The 24292-nt window shown below is 45.8% G+C and overlaps 1 protein-coding gene across 1 annotated transcript; it reads left to right on the top strand.

The window, feature by feature from the left end:
• The first annotated feature begins 2679 nt into the window (after positions 1-2679).
• On the top strand, positions 2680-23951 carry LOC120935763 (serine/threonine-protein phosphatase PGAM5, mitochondrial-like). Its single transcript, XM_040347824.1, has 6 exons — positions 2680-2870; positions 7421-7593; positions 8392-8517; positions 12673-12761; positions 19806-19936; positions 23403-23951. Exons 1-6 carry the CDS (start codon positions 2728-2730, stop codon positions 23548-23550), a joined length of 810 nt encoding a protein of 269 aa, XP_040203758.1. The 5' UTR covers positions 2680-2727; the 3' UTR covers positions 23551-23951.
• Positions 23952-24292: the final 341 nt, after the last annotated feature.

The following is a 24292-nucleotide window of genomic DNA, read 5'->3' as shown; positions in this document are numbered from 1 at the left end:
CCCTACAATCCATACCAGACCCGTATCCAAAGCACGCTACCCGGCCGGTCAGGAATGGGAGTGGGGACGAGCGAGCGCCCCCCCTCCTGAGCCGTGCCAGGCCGCATGCCCTCAACATGGGGGGGTTGGGTGCTCTGGGGCAGGGGGGCGCACTGCGGGCCCCCCCACCCCAGAGCACCCTGTCCCCATGTTGATGAGGACAGGACCTCTTCCCGACAACCCTTGCCGTTGGTTGTCGGGGTCTGCGGGCGGGGGCTTATCGGAATCTGGGAGTCCCCTCAAATAAGGGGGCCCCCAGATACCGGCCCCCCACCCTAAGTGAATGGATATGGGGTACATCGTACCCCTACCCATTCACCTGGAGGCAAAAAGTAAAAGTTATTAAACACACAACACAAGGGTTTTTAAAATAATTTATTAGTCTGCTCCGGAGGCCCCCCCTGTCTTCTTTATTAGCTCTAATACCAGGGGGGGCTTCTTCTTCCACTCTCCGGGGGTCTTCTCCGCTCTCCGGGGGGGGGGGTTTCTTCTTCCGCTCTCCGGGGGGGGGGGTCTTCTCCGCTCTCCGGGGGTCTTCTTCTATCCTCGCCGCTCTCCGCTGTTGACTCGGCGCACCCCGGTTCTTCTGCAGCTGTCCGGTGCCTTCTTCTTCAGCGCTGGCTGCCTGCTATCTTCGTGTGTTAGCTCAATTACTAGCAGGCAGCCATCGCGGTCTTCTGTGACGTCAGGTTCTTCTCTTCCGATGTTGACACGTCGCCTCTTCTCACTGCAATGATGGAAGCGCGCCTTGCATCCCATTTATATAGGCATCACCGTCCCATCATGCTCCGGTAGGTACCCACGTGGTGGGTGCACGTGGGTAGGCACGTGCACCACGTGGGTACCTACCGGAGCATGATTTTCTGCCTAACTTTGGAAAAAGCCTTTTGAGGATCGTTTCCAAAGTTAGGCACAGACTGAACAGCAGTTCCGCCTGCGTATCTCTTTTGGGAATCAGGCCCATAGTGTCTACAAAATAGGGGATAGTTTTATGGCATTTGTATGATTTTTTATTTTTTTTACTAGTAATGGCGGCAATCAGCGATTTTTATTGTGACTTTGACATTATGGCGGACACATCGGACACTTTTGATGCTAATTTAGGACCATTAACATTTATACAGAGATCAGTGCTATATTAATGCACTGATTACTGTATAAATTTGACTGGCAGGGAAGGGGTTAACCACCAGAGGGCTAGGAATGGGTTAAGTGTGACACGACACTGATTGCTGCTCCCAACTAGAAGAGCCTTGTTTCCACAGGCGTCCCTCCGTTCTGCTGCTCCATGACATGATAGCGGGACACCAGCGGACATCAAGTCCACGGGTCCCGAGGGCATGGAGCGTGTGCCTACGCGGCGGCAAATTTAAAGGGACGTACCTGTACGCCCATTTGCCTGTCCGTGCCATTCTGTCGACGTAAAAGTGCGTGCGCTGGTCGGCAAGTGGTTAAGAAAACATACTTGAATATAATTATTTAAACCACAGATTAGAATCACCATAGGGAAGTTCCATAAAACATTCCCAAACCCTCAAACTGCCCCCCACTTAACTAAATGATGGGGTTCTTCTCTCTGTAGCGTCCTCCTTTTATTTAACTTAGCATGGCTGTGCTTGGCTCCACCCATATAGCTGTGTCATCCATTCAGAGATCTAAAAATTTTGAAGACTACAAGTCACATTTTCCACCGAAGTAGAGGAAATCACAGATCGCAATAATACACTGAGCCACATCCATGTTATCGCTAAAGCGCTGCTAGTTTTTGCCGCACTTTAGCAGCACTTTTCGGCCGCTAGAAGGGGTTAAAATCGTCCATGTTGTGGCGCTTCTGAAGCCCTTTTCAGGCACTTTGGAAACGCTGCATATTCATTTCAATGGGCAGGGCGTTTTGGGAGCGCTGTATATAACGCTCCCAAACCGCCCCAAAGATGCTGCTTGCAGGGCTTTTCCTAATGTTCCACAAGCACACTGCCCCAGTGTGAAAAGTCACCCTGAAATGAATAGGAGTCGGTTTTCAAGCGTTATTTAGAGACCATTTCTAGCGTTAAAACGCCTGAAAATCGCCTCAGTGTGAAGCTAGCCTAAAACACAAGTACAGTGACATCACAATACTTGTAGTCCGTTGTTTACTTCCCCCAGCCACACTGAAGGTCCATACCTCCATACAGACCTGAGACTGAAGGTAAAACATGCATTGCACATGTGAAGCACTCATTTTAGATGCATTGCTCTGTAGGCTTCAATGTTAAAATGTAACATTGTAACAATGTTAAAATGTAATTAATGTGGGTGCATTAGAAAATAATACTAACTAACTTTTATGGCAGCGCCCCACCCATCTTTTAGGCTGGCCTAACTTTATACAATTTTCTGTACAGTTTTCTTTAGATTTATCTTCAACTATGTAGTGCAAGGGCCTGCCTAATTGGATACAGTTGAAAGTGTTGTTTTAGTTTTGACCTCATAGTATATTGTTTTTGGTAAATCTAAGAAAATTGAACATGTATGGCCAGCCTTAGTCAAATTTCCCTTTAAGGCAGGCTTAGATATTGATAATGGGCCCTACCCAAAGCCTCATCACCTCACCATCTAACACCTGCACACAGACTCCTCCCACAGTACCTTACTATATAAGGCCTGCAGACAGACATCTCTGAGTGTTGGTGTGTTTGTTGAGAAGTTACCATGTTCTTGCGCAGGGTTGCCTTGGCTGGTGGAGCAGCACTTTTTGCTGCAACAGTTTTGAAGCACAATGGGGAAGCCTCAAGCGTAAGTGCTGTGTCATGGCCACCAGCCTTCACCAGGAGCTGGGACCACAACTGGGACCGGTGAGTTCTGTTTTCTCTGCTGACTGTAGATTAGAATTAGTTTGCTACTATTATTATAGAGTAGGGCTGTGTGACTGTGGAGACCATTTACAGACTGTTTATTTTGAAACCTTGCTATAGTGGGCAAAGTAGATATTGGGGGTTATTTACTAAAGGTGAATCCACTTTGCACTACAAGTGCAGACTGCACTTGTAATTGCACTGAAAGTGCATTCGTAGATCTGAGGGAAACATGCAAGGAAACAAAAAAAATATTTTTTTTTTAGCTTGCTCATGATTGGATAATAAAATCAGCAGAGCTTCCCCCCCCCCCCCCATTTCAGATCTACCCCTCAGATTTACAGCAACTGTGCTTTCAGTGCAATTTCAAGTGCACTTGTAGTGCAAAGTGGATTTGCCTTTCGTAAATAACCCCCATTGTCCATTAAAGTGGTTGTAATAGTCCCAGAATTTTTTTTTTTTTTGTCACCTGTAAGGCAAAAGGCTTAATGAGCTAGTATGCACTGCATACTAGCTCATTATGAAATGCTTACCTTAGAATGAGGCATCGGTAACTTACCTGGTCCATGCCGAGGTAGCTGACATGTTGCCTCAATGTGTCTTCCGGGTATTGCGGCTCCAGTGCTGTGAGTGGCTGGAGCTGTGATATTGTTGCATGTGCATGGGACACTTCTTTTCGGCAAGGTCCGGCGTCTGCCGGGCCTTAAGCTGAGAATCCCCCTGTGCACCGCTGGATATGGAGATATAGATATTTTTTTATTTTATTTTTTCTACAGGTTAACATAGGCGTACTGTAGGTAAAAGAACAAAAAGATTATACAACTGCTTTATGCTTGGTTCACCCTTGCATTGTGTGCTATAATGTAACCTGCATATTTGGAATTGATGGTCTTTACAGAAGGGGATACATGATTGCATATTCATGCAAGTAAGGCTGGCCATACATCATACAATGTTCTTGTATACTTTTCCTTTAGGTTTATCAAAGCCAGATGAGGTCAAACTAAACCCTTTCCATTTGTATGCAGGCAGGCCCTTGCACTACGTGGTTGAAGGTAAATCTAAAGGAAATTGAATAAGAACATTGTATAATGTGTGGCCAGCATAATAAAAGATTGTTAATGCTTTTCTTTCCAATAAAATACTTTTCGTGTGTCAACTCCAGTCCTCAGGACCCACTAACAGGCCAGGTTTGCATGATAACTGAAATGCATCACAGAAGATATTTTCTGCCCGGTGATTGCAGTTTTCTAGTCTGCATCTCCCCAAGGCAAAACATAAAATCTGGCTTGTTGGTGGGTCCTGAGGACAGGAGTTGAGAACCACTGAAATGGACTTGTATCAACCCCTTTAATACTAACAGGGGCTCTTATATTAGTCGGCTTTTATTTATGTAAAAACCTTTGTCCCAAATTTGTCACCTGATGGCGATCTTGCTACACCCTGCATTTGTCCATGCTAGGCCTGCAGTCAGAAGGTGCTAGTGGACATCTTGTTTACACCCACCGAAGTCTTGCACTTCAGACTTATTTTAACAGTAAACTGAGCTTGTATAGTGCAAAACAGTTTTTCCAAGTCTTTGACACTATTTTCATGTTGCAGTATTGCTGCTCCTTTTTAAAATTCAACATCAAAAAGTCAGGGACTTGTAAATACTATTTTGCACTACATAAGCAGAGTTTACTGTTAATGTCTGAACTGCATGAATTGGGTGGGTATAAAAATGTCTGATAGCACCTTCTGAGTGTGGGGTGTAGCAAGATGGCTGTCAGCAATGACAGTGTAGTTTTCTAGAATGGCTGATTACATGTCACACAGGGCTGGACTGGGACATACATTTGGCCCTGGACTTCATCCAGACTGGCCCACTTTGACAGGTCTCTCCCACATCGGCCGGACAACTGCTGCACCCCCCCCCCCCCCGCCATCCAAGCCCCCTCTCCCCCTTCACTAGCCGTTTTACTTTATTAGAGTGGAACGGCTGATACTGGTACTCTTATAGGCAGTACCAGTGGGGAAGCTAGACATTATTTCTCCCGGGGCAAAGAATCAGTTTGGTGCCCCCCCCTTATGGGACAAGATTAGGCAGAAGTGAGAAACTCTTAGGCCGCTGTCACTGAAGCCGGCCCACTGAGCCATCGGCCCACCGGGAAACTCCCTGTAGTCCCAATGGCCAGTCCATCTCTGATGTCACAGGAAGTGATGTGGTTTCATATTCGGCTGGGTTTGACATTTTGTCAACTATGGTCAAATTTGGATCCATCGATGGCCAGCTCAGGCTTCCCCCCCCCCCCCCCAACATTCTGCAGCTACAAGTACTATAGTTGCCGACTCTTAAAATAGAGACCAGGGATCCAGCGATGTCTTTACCCAAACTGATTCTTCAATCAGCTTTTGGGTGCAGTCGCTAGCATAAGTAAGCCATTCAACTTCACAGCCATCTGCTGCACCTGCATGAGCCTTGTGAATAGTTCCATAGCCTTTTGGGACTTGTGATGTGTTGAAAGGAGGGGGCCCACCTGCGGTTCAGATTGCTGCAACAATCTGAGCTGGAAGGAATAGAGGGTTTTCCAATGCTTTATTTCCAGGCCAACATCAACATTGATGAAGAAAGAGGGAGAACTTTGCAGTATCAGGCCTGGATAAGAACCGAACAATCCTGCTCTCAGTAGTAACAAATCACAGTTCGTTGCCACTCTAGCCAGAGTGGGTGAAGTGCCCCTGGACAGACTCCTGTCACAAGCCTGGCAGCCGAAGTGTCACTTTAAATTGCTGGGAGGAACAGATCTCTCTCACAGACCTGGCTCTAGGCCTCTGCCACAGGCCAATTACTTGAATGAGCTAAATGGACGAATGGAGCGAATCCTCCCGGTAGGTTTTAGCATAGGTCACCGGATGACAGCAAAGCGTACCTGTCAGCATTCCGGTCACCAGATCCCCGATTGGTTCGTTCAAGCCCTGTTGGACAACCTGCCTCTGGGTTCTCCTCAAGCCGAGCCCCCCCCCCCCCCAATCGAATGGCATCCAGCCTGGGATCCTCTCAATAGAACTGGGGACCCAGTAAGTCACTGGGGCCCCTCTCGGCAACATAGAGCTCCGCATAGTATTTGACCCCGGCCTGGAAGGCCATCGCCGGGGTCCATTGGAATGCGCGTACCCTAAAGGTGGATGCCGCACCTGGAACCCGCGGGAAGAACCAATAAAGATGGCGTCTGCCACAGATATACTCTCCCCCAGCATGCCCCGTGAGGGAAAACTCCTCTAATTGGCTGCTGGGGAAAATTGCTCTGCCAGAACCCCTCTAGCGCCACCTGTCGCCCAGGGGTGGAAACACCCCTGGAGCGCAGGCTGACCTACAGGACATTTCTGGAATGACAGCAGCCCAAATTTGACAAATTGTGAATGGGAGCAAGAATAACTCTCCCATTCCCCACTAACTTTAGCGTAGTGCCCATACTGGAAGTAAGGGGGCGCTACATAGCCATAAAATGTCCCTCCACAAGGGGATTGGCTGCAAAATCAGCAGGAGGTAGGTTTGGAATTGTAGAGAAATGCTTTAAAGTGGAGGTCTGCCCACAGCTTCAAAAATTAAAAGCCAGCAACTGCTGACTTAATAATTGGACACTTGCCTGTCATGGAGTCCAGTGCCGCTGCCTCTATTGCAGGGATCCTCAAACTACGGCCCTCCAGCTGTTGCGAAACTACACATCCCATGAGGCATTGTAACACACTGACATTCACAGACATGACTAAGCATGATGGGAATTGTAGTTCCTGAACAACTGGAGGGCCGTAGTTTGAAGACCCATGCTCTATTGCAAGTACGGGAACTTGGCAGTGTAGCCTCAAGGCTTCACGCTGGGAACCCTGCTGTCAGGCCCGGACTGGGACAAAAAATAGGCCCGGGCATTTTAGACTGAGCAGCCCGGGGGGGGGGGGGGGGTTGTTGAGGCGCAGAGAATTGGGGTTAATGATCAGTGTACAGCACTCAGGCAGGAGGGACTGGATGGATATCGGACTCCATCTTTCCTTTCTGTTTGCTGGGCTTTATCTTGAATATTCTGGCCCACATCCCTAAGGCAGCAAAACAGTGGTCGGGACAGACACAGGAGAGGAGGTGGAGGAGTAGAAGCAGCTCCTCTAACTGGTCCTGCGGGCAGCAAGGGGAGGGGAGAAATCGCCCTGCTCATCTCTCTATCTGGCGCTGTGTTGGGGGTGGGGATCTCTGCTATCAGGTAAACTGGGCGTCCCCTCTGGGCCTGCAACCCCTTGGTACACCCCTGGGGAGATGTAACATGCGGCCCACCGGGCGTATGCCCTATGGCCAGTCCGGGCCTGCCTGCTGTACATGTGCAGAGCTCTGCTCCTCTCTCCTACTGGGGGGAGGAGGGAGCCTAAGCAGTGATGCAAATATGCGTGGCCGAGGCTTCCGGAAGCGGGGACAGGATACCTGTGAGCCAAATGTGCCCCAGAAAGGGGCGGGCGGCTGTAGCTGCTCTTTTGCTCTGAATAAACTGACACTAATTTATTTTATTTTTTTTTCTTTGTAGACGTGAACCAATGTCTCTGATCAATCTAAATGGCCTGAATGGAAATGAGGTTGACTTGCAAAACAAACTAAAAAAATATAAAGCAAAGGCCAGACGTCATATTTTCCTTGTTCGCCATGGACAGTACAATGTGAATGGTGAAACAGACTCTGAAAAAGTCCTAACGCAACTTGGTAGGTGTTCTGCTCCACTTGCATGCAATTTGTATGTCTTGATTTGCATCAGGTTATTCTGTAGCATGCTGAAATCAGTCAGTGTCTGGCCATTACAACTTATTTCCTATGATTTTTTGATTTCTCCCTTTGTCCACCTCTCAAGAATCTGTGCCTCCATTAGTCAGTTAGCAGCCTTTCTCAAGATGAGACTGTGCAGCAAGTGGCTAAATGTACTAAATCCAAATGCGGTTAAGACTTCCTTGAAACTTTAGTCTGAAACACTGATAAAATGCTTTTTTTTTTTTTTGTGCAAATTCACTCCAAGCCTTTAAGTTCTGGGGAGAATGTGTGCTTGGATGTACACAGCACACCCCTCCACATGCACTCTGTACATGGATCACTCCTTTACTGCAGGCAGCATGACTAGTTGGTCATTTATTTCAGGCAGCCTGTCTTCACGGATACTGCTCACATTTAAAAACAGATTTGACAAAAATAAAGGTCTACTTGTCCTTTAGTTCGTGCCCCATGTAAAATGCTGAATTCGCATAACAAAATCGCACATTGGAGAATTGGGAAATTCTTGCATTTCCCTGTTGAAGGTTATGGGCCTTCCAGTGAGATCTTGGGAAATCTAGGGATCTAATTTTTGAGCGAGGCAGTCCACATGGCAATGTCTTCAGATCTGGGATTTCTCTTGTACTGTATTAAATGAACTTTCTGTAAACAAGATTTACTTGCCCAAATGGTATTGCCCACCCCCATCAATTTTTGTTTAATTTTCATACCTTAACAGAATTTTCTTCATACTCCTAGGTCGTGAGCAGGCTAATTTAACTGGTCAGCGCCTTGCTAATTTGGGTTTCACGTACAATGGGCTGACCTACTCTACAATGCAAAGGGCCAAAGAGACATCAGAAATAATTGGCCAGCATCTGGATGGTACGTATGAAGTGAATGACTGGGTTGGTTCAAAAAGCTGAGCCTCAGAGTAAACTTTTCTATCTCCACTTTCAGTATAGGCTTTGAGTTATCTCTGGCTTTAATTCCTACTACACCTTAGCCAGTGCCTTTCTCCTGATGCCTGTCTGCAACTAAAATGTCCCTAATGTAGACTAGTAGTAACTGGTAAACAGTATTTTACTCTTAACTGTCCTTTGAAGATGTTGAGGTTTTACTGAAAGCTTATTAACTTGGATGTCATGGATTTTTTTTTTTTTCCTCCCAATCTCTCAGGAAAAATTGTGCCTAGGTATTGGCAAAGATGAGGCTCTCGGGAATCACAATCTTGCCTAGAAGCAAACTCCTATAGGAAGGAACTGGGTTTTTCCTCTCTACTGGGCTTTACAGTAGATGACCTATAGGACTTTAAGACCTGGGGCCAGATTCACAAAGAGATACGACGGTGTATCTCCAGATACACCGTCGTATCTCTGACTTACATTGGTCCTATCTATGCGTCTGATTCATAGAATCAGTTACGCATAGATATGGCTAAGATCCGACAGTGTTACACTGTCGGATCTTATTTTCAATTTGAAAATGGCGCCGGGGGCGTTCCCGCTGATTTACGTTGAATAATATGTAAATCAGCGAGATACGCAAATTCACGAACGTACGCGGACCCGACGCAGTGTTCTTGCGTAGTTTCCGTAGCGGCTTTCCCGGCGTATACTTATCCCTGCTTCGATGAGGCGCAGCCAATGTTAAGTATAGCCGGTGTTCCCGTGTCGAATTTGAATTTTTTAACGTCGTTTGCGTAAGTCGTTCTCGAATACGGATGGACGTCGTTTACGTAAGCGTCAACCACTGACGTCCTAGCGACGTCAGTGGGAGCAATGCACGCCGGGAAATTTCGCGGAAGGCGCATGCGCATTTAAATCGGCGCGGGAACGCGCCTGATTTAAATAGTACACTCCCCCTAGCCGCGGAATTTGAATTCTGCCGGGGGATTTGTGATCCGCCGCCGCAAGTTTGGAGGTAAGTGGTTTGTGAATTACCCACTTGCCTCCCAAACTTGCGGGAGCGGATCTTAAATCAGGTAGATCGAGCGGATCTAAAGATCCGCTGATCTACGTGAATCTGGCCCTTGGTGTCTAAACTTCACTTGTACAGTATGCACTTTTATTCAGGCCTAAACTGTAAGCTGCTTGTGATTGGCAGCCCAGTCCGTTCAGCAGCAGAAGGCACTGAAAACTGCTACACGTACAAGGAGACTGAGCCTGAAAAACTGATCAGGCCAGAACGGTCATGATGGGCTAAAGAGCACCCCAGCCTTGTCAAGTCTCAATGACCTAATTTCGGTGAGATTCCCACCACCACTAAACCTCAGGGTCACCTTCTGGCACAAGAACACTGGACCCAGGAAGAATCCTGGTATGATGAGCTGACTTTTAGAAGTCAGAACATCTATTAAACAATGCAACAGTTGCTTACATCAATAGGTAGATGTGCATGGTCCCACTACAGTCAAGATTCTTTCTCATGTGGCTTAAATATTCAAAGTCATACCTATGTCGTATCAATCTCTGTAATCAAGGGGTGTTTCTACTCATTTGCACTTTTTTTTTGGCCTACACTGAAATGGCTTGTTGCAAAAAATGAACTCTCTACTTGTCATTGCTGAATGAATGAGAAACTTGTATAGCGCGACACATGCAACCTTAATCGCCTCTGGGCGCTTGATGTTCCTGTCTCATTTGATATCAAAAGAGATGAGTCTTGGGATCTTTTTCCTGAAGGCTAAGTGGTTCTCCTCCAACCGAACGCTGGTTGGTCAAGCGTTCCATAGTCTGCGACCTTGGACCGCGAATCTTCTATCTCCTTTGGAATTGTAGTTGGCTTTTGGTATCTGAAGATTTTGATTGGTAGATCGCAGAATGCGATTGGGATTGAGCTTTTATTTTTTCGCATAGATAATGGGGAGCATTCCCATGGATACGTCTATGGGTTAGACAGAGTGCTTTAAAAGCAATTCTGTCTTTTACTGGCAACCAGTGAAGGTGAGATTGATTCTCAGGGCTTTTTCCCAGTGACAATTCTGGCGGCCGTATTTTGAACGACTTGCAGACGAGCGATTTTGTACTTTGGGAGTCCGAGGTAAAGGGCATTCACATAGTCCAGTCTGGAGTTCACAATTGATCCCACTACGACCGCTATGTCTTCTTTGGGAATAAAAGGAGTAAGTCTGGGTAGTAGGCGCAACAGATGGTGAGATCCGCTGACTACCGACCCTATTTGTGCATCCATTGTCTGTCATGTAGGAGGAATCGAAAGATGACCCAGAGACTTTTGACTTTAGCGCTAGGGGAGATGATTTTGCCCAGAATGGGCGGGGGTATCCACGATGTTGCATGTTGAGTCCTCCGTTTGGCGTGAAACAGGATAAGTTCTGTTTTTGCTCCGTTGAGTTTAAGGTAACTCTTTGTCATCCAGTTCTCTATCAAAGAGAGGCATGTCTCTAGATTGAGGTGGTGGTCCCTTCTATTGCAAATGCAGAAATATAGTTGCTGGTAAGGAAGATGGGGGGACAGCTTTTAAAACCTTGTTTGGCTTGAGGCTATAGGAGTGAGTCCTCCTCACTGTGCATTGACAGCTTTGTTCACGCTGTAGGAAGGAAAAGCGTGTGCCACAGGAAATCTACAAGACTGTCCCAAGCCACTAAACCTCATTCAGTCTTGGGGGGGCTCGATTGATGGGTCTGGTTTCAATGGTGCTCAGGAAAACAAGTTGGGGGGGGACGGGACCCAGGAGCAAAGTTTCACCTGGGGGGGGGGGAACTGTCACACAAGGGTGTAGAAAGGACTGAGAATTTATTGTAGTACTAGCTTTATCCATGGTGTACAGATGGCTTCCAGTTTTGCTTGATGTGTGCAATGTTTTTTTACCACAAACCCACTGCCCCCCTATAGGGGCTGCGTGAAGCCCTACAGGCTAACCCACAGGGGGTGTTGGAAGAAGATCAGTGGAGCGGTCAGGCATCCTCTAGCAATGGCATCTTAAGAGCATTATAGGCCCCCGGGCAATACAGTGCACTGGGGCCCTGTCTACACAATCGTGCACGAGAATTTACTGACAAAAATCATGAAATTTACTGGCAGAACCACTTTTTAATTTTTTTTACTGGCACTGCAAAAAAAGTACCTAAAATTAGTTTTACAAATTTCTTCATTGACATGAAGGTTAGGTTACTATAACCCAGCCTTCTCAGAGTTTCCTCGTATATCAGAGTCTGCAGGATTCCCCCTGACAGTGAAAGGGAACTCTTATGTAAAGGGTAACGCTGCAGATCATGATGTAAGTGGGAACTCTGATGTGGAGGGGGACTCTGGTGACCAGAGACTACCTTATATCAGAGTTCACTGCTTTCTCTTTACATCAGAGTTCCCACTTGCATCATGATCTGCAGCGTTACCCTTTACATAAGAGTTCCCTTTCACTGTCAGGGGGAATCCTGCAGATTCTGATGTAAAGGGGAACACCAGGAACTCTGATGTGTGGGGGCACTCTGGTGACCAGAGACCACCTTCCGTAGAGTAAATACACTAAGGTAAGAGGGGGTCACTAATATTTTTGTATTCACTCCCCCCTTATATCAGAAACCACCCGCCCCTTAGACTGGACTGGCGGCGCTATCACTGACCTCCTCTCAGGTGCAACATGCACGGCTCCAGCATGGCTGCTCTGGTTTTATCCTACTGTCTCCTCATGTCTGACTTCTCCCATGACCCCCCCCATCCCGGAGGCGCTCCCACTCTTGACGCCTCTTCAGACTCTTCCTCAGACTGTAGACACGATACAGTTCTGACCCGCTGCTCTCCACCATTTTTTACTGGGCAGCCAATGGGGGGCCCCCCAGGCAACTGCCCAGCGTGCCCAATGGAAAAGACAGCCCTGTCCTTTAGTTCAGGTGAACTTCAAAAGGTAGCCTAATATACAAGATTAGTGCTGCTATCTCATTCTAAATGTAAACACCAGCTAACTGCATTTACACAGTGCACTCTGCAAGTGATGGTAATTGTGTACATGCACCTGATTTCGGATATGCTGGTAGTACATCCATATTGGTGAACAGTCAATTGTCTTGTTCTTTCACAGGTGTGACACATATTGGTTCTGACTTGCTAAGAGAAGGGTCTCCCATTAGACCAGATCCACCAAGCAAGCACTGGAAACCAGATGCTGTGGTGAGTCCTATGAAATCTCTTTACTAAACAGCTAGTCATTCTAGGTTTGTAAGGATATTTTGCTTTGCGTGAGACTTGTGTACTTTTTGTGTAGAGAACATGGAATGTTAAAGCCAGCAGCTATAAAGAACTGATTTAAAGGGGGTTGTAAAGGGTTTTTTTTTTTTTTTTTTTTTTTTTTCATAATACGCATCCTTTACCTGCAGACATTCCTCTTTTCACTTCCTCATTGTTCATTTTTGCTCAGAAGTTGCTCTATTTGTTCTGTTCTGTTCACTTCCTGCTTGTCTGTAACTCACCACCGTAAAGGGAGGCTTTACTGCGGTGGTCAGTGACGTGCTCGCCACCTCCTGGGAACTACATCTGTGCAGCAGGACGCTCTCTACGCGTTGGGCTTCAAGGAGGTGTGAATTACTGTGTGTGCCACAATGCATACTGCGAAAAGTAGTTCTTGCATGAACGAGTGCCGCAAACCAGGAAGTGAATGAGAACAAACTAGAACGCCGGAGGTGATATAGATGAAGGAATTTAATAGGGATTTACTTGTTTTTTAACAATCATTGCACTATTCTACACTATTAATTTTAGGCAAAACATTTTTTTCTTTACAACTCCTTTAATCTTGTTTAACTAAATGGTCCCAGAGGCTGACCATTAAAACAGGGTTCGGGCTTTTTTTTTTTTTTTGCATTAAAGGCAAGCTGTTAATAGTTAGTTTTTTAGGGTGGAACTCCACGCTTTAAGTGCAGAGCTAGGAGGCTACAGATTGGCAGCACACATCCTGTAGCTTATGAAATCGTTTTAATTCTGGAACAAATTGCCACTTTCAGGAGAAGTTACCAACTTGTCACGTACATGGCATTTGATGTGCTTTGTCAGAGGTATGAACCCTCTCCATCCCACTCTGCTCGGAGCAGTAAAGTTGTCCACTGACCCCATACTTGCCTGCAGTGACTCAATCGCCTACCATGTAAGACTTCCCACTCTAGGTAGGCTTAATATATGAAAGCTGAATCTCTGCTGGAATTGCCACTAGCTAGGTGTCATTTACTTAAAGTGGTTGTGTGTGTTTGTTTTTTTTTTTTTATTATTTATATTTAACTTTTATGTACAGGTAAGTCCATAATAAGGCTTGCCTGTAGGTAAACTCCTCAACCGTAAAGGTTCCCCTCGCAATGAGCCGCTGACTGCAGTGGCACATGTGCACAGTGGATTCTTGGCTTGCCGGAAACAAGTCTCCCACGTGGGAGTGACGACATCGCGGCTCCAGCCACTCAGCGATAGAGCCACGATACCCAGAAGACCCGCCAAGGGAAAATGTCATCTCTCTTGGTGTGGACCGGCAGATACCGATGCCTCGTTCTAAGGTAAGTATTTCATAATGAGCTAGTATGCAGTGCATACTGGATCATTTTGCCTTACAGGTGGCAAAACATTTTTTTTGTCCTGTCAATTACTCGGTGGTCAAGAGCATTTCCTCCAATTGTCTTTCAGGACAGCCACCTTGACTTCCTCCTCCCCTGCTGACTCCTTGTGTTTCCTCCAGAGGGGATACACCACCTAGATCTAAGCCAGGGAGGCTTAGGCAGAAAGTCCTGAAAGGGAGCAGAGGCTCTTTGGACAGGCCAGGTAAAACATACCTGGTGAAAGATTGCCATTCCCTGAGAGCAGGTGTAGGTCGGGGGCTCCAGTCTTCACTAACGAGTGCGGTAGATGGAGGTGCAGTTCCGGACCTGCAGCAACTTGGTATAGCACACAGTGCAAAGACTGCTCTGGGACCGCATGGAAGCTGGGTGGTGGGGTCACATCTGGTGGAAGGGGCAGGCACTGCTGGTTGACCTGTAGCTTCCAGTTCTGGCCACAGAGGGGCTGAAATTGTTGAGATGGCACAAGCTCCAGTCGTGGCACCAGTATGTTGGAAGACTGCTCCAGCTGAGACCAGCTCCAGCCACGCTAAGGGGAACCTAGGGTGGAGCTCCCCTTGCCTTGGTGAGGTAAGCCCACATGAGAAAGGGGGTAGGAGAATGTAAAGTAGTAGTTTTATGCATGTGGGTTTTTTGTCTTCCAGAACAAAACGGACAGACCCAGAGCCCCTCGTAGCTCTAAGGTGTCCCTCCAGTAGGACTATACTTTGACTCCTGGGGAAAAACACTCTGTAGAGAATGTATTAACAAACTGATACAGGAACATACCACTGAGCAGGGCAGTGAGTTGGCAGCATCAGTAAAATAACTTTTATTTTTATTTTTTTTCTGTTTAGGGTTTCAGCTTCAGACTACTCTTTCAATACAGCAGGTAGCATTGCCAAAAAAATGCAAGTATTGCCATCCACTAGTGTAGGCCCTCCATTAGTCACCAGGGAAGAGGCTGAGGAGGACCCAGATGGCACAGCCTCCGGCTCCCAAGAATCAGAGGGAGAAGCTCTGGAAGGATTCCAGAAAGCCATCCCAGTACAAACTGCCTCTGAAAGAGGTGGACAATCTCTAGGGGGGTGGGGGGCAGGCAATTTATACCACACTAGGTTGCAAAAAACACCTACCTTCATGACCAAATGTATGAGGGCCAAGGAGAACAGGAAAAGAGAAATTTTCCAGTCCATGAGGTATTGGTAGAGGCAAAGGGAATGGCAGGATCCAGAAAAGAAACCTTATAATGGTTTTAAAAAAGTTGGGGAGGGGGGGGGGGGAGAATCATGTCGACGCGATGGACTCCCTCTTAAAGTCGTAAGAAGCCTAAAACCAGCTATGGCAGTAACTGTAGTGGCCCGAAACATAGTTTTGGCTGACTGATACAAGCCCACATTGAGGGAACTGCAAAAGAGCAGATGCCAGTTCCCTCCCTCCCTCCCCCCCCCCCCCATGCTCTGAGATATCGCAGAAGCATCAGTGGACTTGGCACAGATGGCAGTCAGATTCTCCGCCTTATCCAACTCCGCAAGAGTGGGTGAAGACATGGCCGGGGGACTGCGTGTCTAAAGCCAAACTTTGCAGGATCCCATTTACAGGGGACTTGCTATGTAGACCAGGGTTAGAGAAAATTCTGGGTTGCACGGACAAAACATTTCCATGTAAACCAGCCTGGGGAGAGCCACAGCAAAATGGAGGCAAAGAGGCGACAAAAGATCGTGCTTTAGTGCACCCAAGGTGGAAAATAAATTACCTTGGGTACAAAATTATTATATTTTTTTTTTTTTGTCCTGAACAAGCCCCCCAATGACAAACCGGGGGGGAGAGACTGGGGGCCTCCCCCACAATAAAGAGATCCTCCAATATGTTCATGTTGAGAATGATGGGGAAACAAATATCACTTGGAGTTCTCAATCACCTTGAGCACAGGTTCACACTGGGTACGTTTTTGCTTCGATTTGAGATGCGATTTCACATGTGAAATCGCATCTCAAATCGGCGGCATTTGTCGGCAATGACACCGTCCTAATCGGTGCGACGCCGCATCTGCGGCGCTGCACCGATTTCAAAAAGTAGTTCCTTTTTGCGATTTCTGGCCGCAATTTACATTGACATCTGTGCAGAGTCTCTTAAATCGCGGCCGAAATCGGGACTGAAATCGTGCGAGTTCAGCTCACTCCCGCAGCCCAGTGTGAACCAGGGCTCAAACAAAAGGCCAGAGGCTTAATAAAAGCCATAAAATAACTCGAAGGTCAATACCAAAGTACTAATAGAAGAAAGGTCAGGGCTTCTACTTCCACATAGTTGGGTTACAAAAACCCTTAAAAGGTCAGGCCAATACTCAACCTCAAAAGGTTCAGGATGGACTCCATGTATTTGGTAATGCCTTGATTGCCTCCAAACTGCTGTCTTCCCTGGATCTAAAGGATGCGTACTTGCACACCCCGATAGCTTAAAGTCACCAAACTTCTAAGATTGTCGATAAGAACAAAGACTAAATCCATGCACCTTCAATTTTGGGCTGTACCCTTCAGCCTTTCCTCTTTGTCCCGAATATTTATAAGAATTTTGACGTAATCCCTGGCAACACTTCGCATCAAGGGCATATCCATTATCTCCTATCTAGAAAGTCTTCTATTTTCAAACTCCCGTGAAATTGCTAGAGAACCTGACATACACACAAACTAACGCTGAGATGCAAATATCTCCCTCTCCTGGTTGGGGAAAGGGACACTAAAATGACATCATCCAGCCCTGCTGCTAGAGCTGGCTCTGCCTGCTTGTCATTATGACACGCAGGAGACTCAAACTACAGAGGGAGACACACAGAGCAAACCAGCCCACCAGGAATCTTTCCCAATGGCCAGTCCATGCCTGCTACCAATCCAAGAGGATCTCTTCTCCCAGGGTCCAGTGTCGTCCCCAGGTGAAAAGGTGGAACTTTGCTGCTTGGTTTCTGAGAAGCTGCTGAAAGCTAAGGGATTCTCAAACCACTTCATACGATGCAAAGCAGGGAAATTAACTTGCACCATTTACCAGAGGGTATAGAAATGTTTTAGCAAATGGTGTACCAAGAACTCCTTTAAAATACAAAGTTCAGTGGCGGACTTGGAGTTTCTGCAGAGTGGAGCAGATAAAGGTCAAAGCCTCAGCACATTGAGTCAGGTTTCAGTGCTGTCAGTATATCAGGAAAGAGAACTAGTGTCCAATCCATGGATATTTAGGGCCAGATTCACGTAGATCAGCGGATCTATAGATCCGCTCGATCTACGTGATTTAAGATCCGCTCCCGCAAGTTTGGGAGGCAAGTGGGTAATTCACAAACCACTTACCTCCAAACTTGCGGCGGCGGATCGTAAAACCCCCGGCGGAATTCAAATTCCGCGGCTAGGGGGAGTATACTATTTAAATCAGGCGCGTTCCCGCGCCGATTTAAATGCGCATGCGCTGTCCGGGGAATTTCCCAGCGTGCATTGCTCCCACTGACGTCGCTAGGACGTCAGTGGTTTCGACGTGAGCGTGACTTGCGACGCGCGTGTTTGTGAATCGGCGTACGCAAACGACGTAAGAAAATTCAAACTCGACGCGGTAACGATGGCTATACTTACCATTGGCTGCGCCTCATAGAAGCAGGGGTAAGTATACGCCGGGAAAGCCGCTACGGAAACGTCGTAAGAAGACTGCGTCGGCGTACGTTCGTGAATTTGCGTATCTCGCTGATTTACATATTCCGTGTAAATCAGCGGGAACGCCCCCGGCGCCATTTTTAAATTGAAAATAAGATCCGACAGTGTAACACTGTCGGATCTTAGCCATATCTATGCGTACCTGATTCTATGAATCGGACGCATAGATAGGACCAATTTCAGGCAGTGTAAGTAAGAGATACGACGGTGTATCTCCAGATACACCGTCGTATCTCTGACTTACACTGCCTGAAATTGGTCCTAAGTCAGAGATACGACGGTGTATCTGGAGATACACCGTCGTATCTCTTTGTGAATCTGGCCCATAGACTCTTTAAACCCTTGTGCAGGCAAAAGGTACAAGGTCCAGCCTTTCCAAAATGGGACCGGTCATTGGTGCTACAAACTGACAGAGGACCCTTTTGAACCACAGGAAAATTGCAGTTTGAAGATGCTCACACTTAAACGGTCTTCTTGGTAGCAATTACTGCTGCCAGAAGGGTCTGTGAGATAGAGGCCCCTATCAATCAGACCTCCCCCCCCCCCCCCCACTCCCTTTCTCCAGATTTTCCTGGATCGCATTGTTGAGATGGATCCAGCCTTTTTACCTAAAGTGGCCTCAATTGGAGGCCAAGATATTTACCTTGGTTTTGTACAAATTCTTCCAGGGGAAAAGGGAATTAAGTTCCATATGTTGGTCATCCAATCGATGTGTCCTACATTGATTGGATGAATCAAAAGCACTTATTTTAGGGGCTGGGAAAGGGCACAAGGCCTCAAAATGCACCATAGCCAGGTGGTTAAGAGGCTATTGGGCAGGCTTGTATGTTAGGAGGCATGCAGATCCCAGAGGGTATCAGGGCACACTGCCTGCGACGTTGCCACTGATCTGGCGCAATGCCGTAACAGATTTGTAAAGTGGCAACATGGTCCAGCTTTGCCACTTTTGTAAGACTCTATAGGGTGGACCTTTTGGTCAGCAAAGGATCAGACCTTTGGACACAGTCTTAAAAGCTGTAGTCCCACCCTAAGGTATGTGCTCGCTTATCAGGTGGCTGTCCTGAAACTTATGGGGGTGGGGGGGGGGGAATGAAGTTGCTTACTAATGTTCTTTCACAACAGCACAGGTACCCACCCAAATGTATAACCTTTCCTTCAAGGAAATGTGATTAACTATGTATCATATGTTGTCTCCCCAGTGGACTGGAGGTGCTCTTTTAAAAACTGAGGAGCCAGCAGGGGAGGAGGAAATTTAAAGATGGCTGGCCCAGTGTTTACTACAGAGGGGAGGAGCCAAGGTCTCTCAAATAGCTGTCCTGAAACTCCAGGAAACCTTATCGGTGGGGGAAATAAAAATCCAACCTGTCAAATTGTGTTGTGGAGGCAGCCATACACTGATCAAAATGACTGGTCCCTGCTAAACTGGCTAAATTTCAATCTGTATAGCCAGCTTGGATATGCTTGCTATAAACGTGGGAATAAAAGTCCAAGCTAGTTCAAATTCTAAATTTTCTGTTTTGTACATTGTTAAAATGCTTAATGTGGTTTGTTGTAAAAGCTACACTTTTTTTTTTGCCTTCATGCATTCCCTGCATAAGGTAAGTCGCAGCATTTGTATCGGGCTCCCCAATACTGAGTCCTTACTCTATCCAATGCTGTGCCTGTCTGTTCTGTAAATGCAGAGCCCACGACTAAGGTGGCAGTGGGGTCTATTGGCTCCTGTCAATCAAATAAGGTGGCAGGGTTAAGCCACTGTGCCTATAGAGCCCACAGGAAGCTGTTTCGTATAGTGGTATACAGAGGAGGAACCAAGAACCCTGGCAGGAGACCTCTGAAGATTGGCGCTGCTTTGTGCAATACCATTGTACAGAGCAGGTAAATGTATACCTGTGTTTAAGACTGTAAAGTCACTTTAATTGTTCTAATCTGGAAATCTCTCTCCTCTCCTCCAGTATTTTCATGATGGACCACGTATAGAATCTGCTTTTAGAAGCTTTATTCACCGTGCTGACTATGAACAGAAGGATGAAAGCTATGAGATCATAGTCTGCCATGATAATGTTATCCGCTATATTGTATGCAGGTAAGGGAATCTGCCATTGCTCTTACACTTTTTGTGAAAAGGGGCAAACCAATATTTTTGCATGCAAAAAAAACTTATGCTGTTTTTTTGCCTTTTGTGTGAGTCAAAGGGAGTGTTGGAAATGCAGTCCATAAAGGCCTATTGCTTCACCAGCCTGTAAGCTGGAGAGTATTGTGTAATTTGGCTGCACCAAAGTACACTGCCAGAACTGTGACCAAAGATTGTCTTTTAGCTGTACTGGAGGTGCAAGTTCAGGGTGGGCTAGAACACTACAGCATAATGCACACTTGGACCACCCACCATCGTTATATGTTGCTACTTTGATAAGGAATACAGTTATGGTAGCAGATGGCTACCATAACCCAGTACAGTCTTCAAGAGGGGGTGGGGTCCTCTAAGATAAATGTGGTCTCTGCAGCGGATATTCTGTGAGATCACTTATCGGTGGCAGAAGATGGGCCCACTTACCGGACCCATTGCTGGGTATGGAGAAGATGGCCCCCATCTGTCTCCATACCACTGTGGAAGCAATGTCAAACGTCACTTCTGCCCAATGCTCTTAGGGTTTTTTAATTTTTAGTCTTAAATATGAGATCTGGAGTCAAAAGAGCTAATATTTGGGAGGACCTGTTATGCTTTTTCTATTGCAAGGGATGTTTTACACTCCTTGTAATAGGAATAGATGTGAGACTTTAAAGTGTCAAATTTTATTTTAAGCGCCCGACTTGGTTGGGCACAGAAGCAAACGCATACGTGAGCAGCGCCCACTTATGAAAACTGTTCAAATTACACATGTGGGGTATCGCCATGATCGTTGGAGTGAGAGCAATAATTCTAGACCTCTGACTCAAACATGCAACCTGTAGAATTTTTCAGGGTAAAAGTTTGTCACATTCAATGAGTGGGTACAATTTTGAAGCGTGACATGTCAATTTACTCTGTAACATTATCTTTTTCAAAATGTAAAACAAATTTGGCTAACGTTGCTGTTTAATGCAAACGTTTTTTTTTTTTTCAAAAGTGCGCTTGTAAGACCGCTGCGCAAATACAGTGATAAAGTATTGCAAAGCACGCCATTTTATTCTCTAGGGTGTTGGAAATATATTTCTATGTTTGGAGGTTCCAAGTAATTTTTCTAGCAAACTGTTAACTTGTAAATGCCAAATCTCAAAGAGGCTCAGTTCTTAAAGGGGTTGTAAAGGTTTGTTAAAAAAGCTAGTGCATTGTTGGTTTACTTTGATTTCCCTTCTAAATGTTTTTTTTCTTTGTCTGAATTTCTCACTTGCTGTTCCTCAGTACGTTTGCCCCCATCTGAGCTGTTCTGGCTGGGGGTTAGTCGGCATGCTCGCCCCCCTCCCTTGGGACTACATGGGGCACACTTACTGAGGTGGAACAGGAAGTGAGATATTCAGACGGGGGGGGACATTTAAAAGGGAAATCAAAGGAAAAGTTAAGTGAACTAACAATGCACAAGCTTAAAGGAACCTATTTGGAAAATAAAAAAACAAACCTTTACAGCCCCTTAAGTGGTTAAAATGACTATAGATTATGCACACTAAGGTAAGCTTACCAAAACTGGAGCACTCAGAATCTGGCACAGCTGTACATGGTAGCAAACTGGCTAACTTTAACCTGTTCAGTTAAGCTTTGGCAATAAAAACCTGGAAGCTGATTGGTTTCTGAGGGGGTTGCACCAGATTGTGCAGTCCATTTTTAGTAAACCATCCCCTGAGTGCTTTCTGCTACTTGTTCAGAATATGTAAATGCTTAAAAGTTCTCATTTATGTATCTAAAGTTGTACCTCCCAACTTTTTGAGTTGAACGAGGGATGCATATTGACAAAAGTGTGTCAGCATAGGACACTCCCCATGCCATGTCCCCTTAAGGACAATACAAAAAAATGAGTTGAACACACAAGTGCTTGTGTGGGAGGGGTGTTTTTATTTTTTAAATGTACAAATACTGCAATTTTTAGAAATTAAATGAGAGGTTGAGCACTGGGAAAGACTTTTTGAAAGTGCAGGCCAAAATGAGGAAAGGGACTTTGTACCAAATCGGGGACAATTGGGAGCTATGTGGTAACTAATCTTCAAAGTTCACAATGGGCACTGAGAAGCAATCGGTCCCCTAATGTGGGCAACCAGCAGGTTTTGGGGCCATTCTAAAGTCAGGTTTTAATTGGTTTCTGTATTGTACCTGAGCAAAACCATTTTGAAAGCTGCCTTTTTTGCAGCATCATAGAAGTGGGTCATCTTTGGCACTGCATTATGTACTCCTGTGTCGAAAATTCACCACCAGAATGGAGACCAACTGGTCTCATAATAGGAGTCAGTCCTTTTGCTCACATTTGTTAACTCTGTATGGCAAAGTTTACACAGACCCTGCCACCACTCAGAAGCTATCTGCAGTTGATGGGCAGTGAGGAATTGTCGCTGCCTTGGCAGTTTTTAACCCTGCAAAGCCCACAGCACTGAAGGCTCAAATGCCTATTTGTCTCACTCCAAAGCCCCTACACTGTCACTACCTACTGCTAACCAACTGCCATTTCTTACTGTCCTGCAATGCATATCGCTCAATGTACTGTTGTGCACTAATACTGGTCACACCTGGAGGGGATACCCTTCCAGGTAGGTTGTAATGCCCAATAACTTTTTTAAATTCAGTTTTTTATTTTCAACATCATACAAATTGGAGCATTCAAATATATATTTGAGAAATCCAGATGCAGTATGCATATTGCATCATCCATTAACCCCCGCCCCCCAACAAAAACTAATTTAGTAATAACTTCTAAAGTTGGCCCTGGATTAAAGCCTATCTGAACTCAAAAACATAACACTTTTTGCAGTTTACTAGCCTTTTGAGCTGGCTATTAAATGCATTGATCATGGATGAGATTCTTTTCCAACCTTTCAACTCGGTGTCCTTTCTAGAACAGGGTGACAACACTATCCTACTACTCTGTATCATGACAAGGGATAAAACTGCAGAACCCAGCCCCTTTCTCGTTGTGATTCTATAGTCCTCAGAGCTATGAAACTGACATGGGGGTGTGCACCCCAAAGCTTAAACCTCTGTATTTTTTAATAAGGGGGGGTTTTAAAACATGGTTGCTCAACCTGTGTCCCTCCTGCTGCAGAACGTCCCAAGAGGCATTGCAAGGCTGACCGTAGTTTCACGACGGCTAAAGCCACAGGTTGAGCACCCATGTATTAAAACATGGTGCAAGGGGATTCTGCACCACACAAGGTGATTTGGGTGTGCAAATGCCTATAGAAAATGATGGGCAGACTGCAGGAAACATGATTTCTTGTCATTTCCTTATTGGGTGTAGATGCACTTTAAAAGCACAACACCTGGAATTTGAACAATTGGGGCTCTACTGTTCTTGGAAACTATGTAAGGTGTTTTGAGACTCTAGACACATTTCCAAGATTGAAAGTCTAAACTGTCTTCCTTCCCATAGGGCTCTTCAGGTGCCTCCTGAAGCTTGGCTACGCATGGACCTAAATCATGGCAGCATCACTGAACTTGTGATTCACCACAATGGTCGTGTAACTCTAAGAATGCTTGGCGATGCCGGCTATATGCCTGCTTCAAAACTCAGCTGCTAAACTATGACAGATTTATGCAGACCCAATTGGCATTCAGGATCAATACAACTGCATCCCTACTATAGGAAATGCTTTATGCAAGATACTGTAACATATATGGTGATGGAATTAAAAGCCTTTTTGCTTTCAGAAGGCACTGTGGGAGTTTACTACAATATTCAAAAGTGTGGTGACTGCTAATTTAAAGCAACGATTCCTAAACACTTGATGAAGTCTGCAGAAAGTGTGATGTAGCTGTATTTTATGTATGAAGTGGATAATTTACTCAGTTCTTTACACTCTGGACTTGTGTACCAATTTAATGTCTCTTGTTTCACTTTTTCTATGTTGTATTAAGCTGTACCTGGTGAGAGCTATATTTGTATGTACCAAATTTAATAAATGCAGACCAAAACTATTAATTTGCGTGTTTTATATATGTGTGAAATGTTTTTTTTCAAAATCAAATAACCACATCAAAAGAGCTCTAATATGCCATTTTCTTTTTTTTTTTACTTGGTGGATTTCTAATCGGCAAGTAGGACACTAGTTTTCCTACAATTGTTTCATTTGTATGGGCAATCAACACAACAAAGTATTTCGCATTCAGGGGGCCCACACCATAGAAGTTATAACTGTTTAGTGTCCTTTAAGCTGCCCATAGATTGGGGGGGGGGATACATTTTCAGCAGGGACTGGCCAAGACTTGATACATTTATGGGCAGACTGGTTGTACCACCCATGCAAGGAGAAGATTGTGATA

The sequence above is a fragment of the Rana temporaria genome, chromosome 1 (genome assembly GCF_905171775.1).
Source record: "Rana temporaria chromosome 1, aRanTem1.1, whole genome shotgun sequence".
NCBI classification, from domain to species: Eukaryota; Metazoa; Chordata; class Amphibia; order Anura; family Ranidae; genus Rana; species Rana temporaria.
Note: the sequence above shows the minus strand (reverse complement) of the source record. Positions and strands in the feature narration are given on the sequence as shown.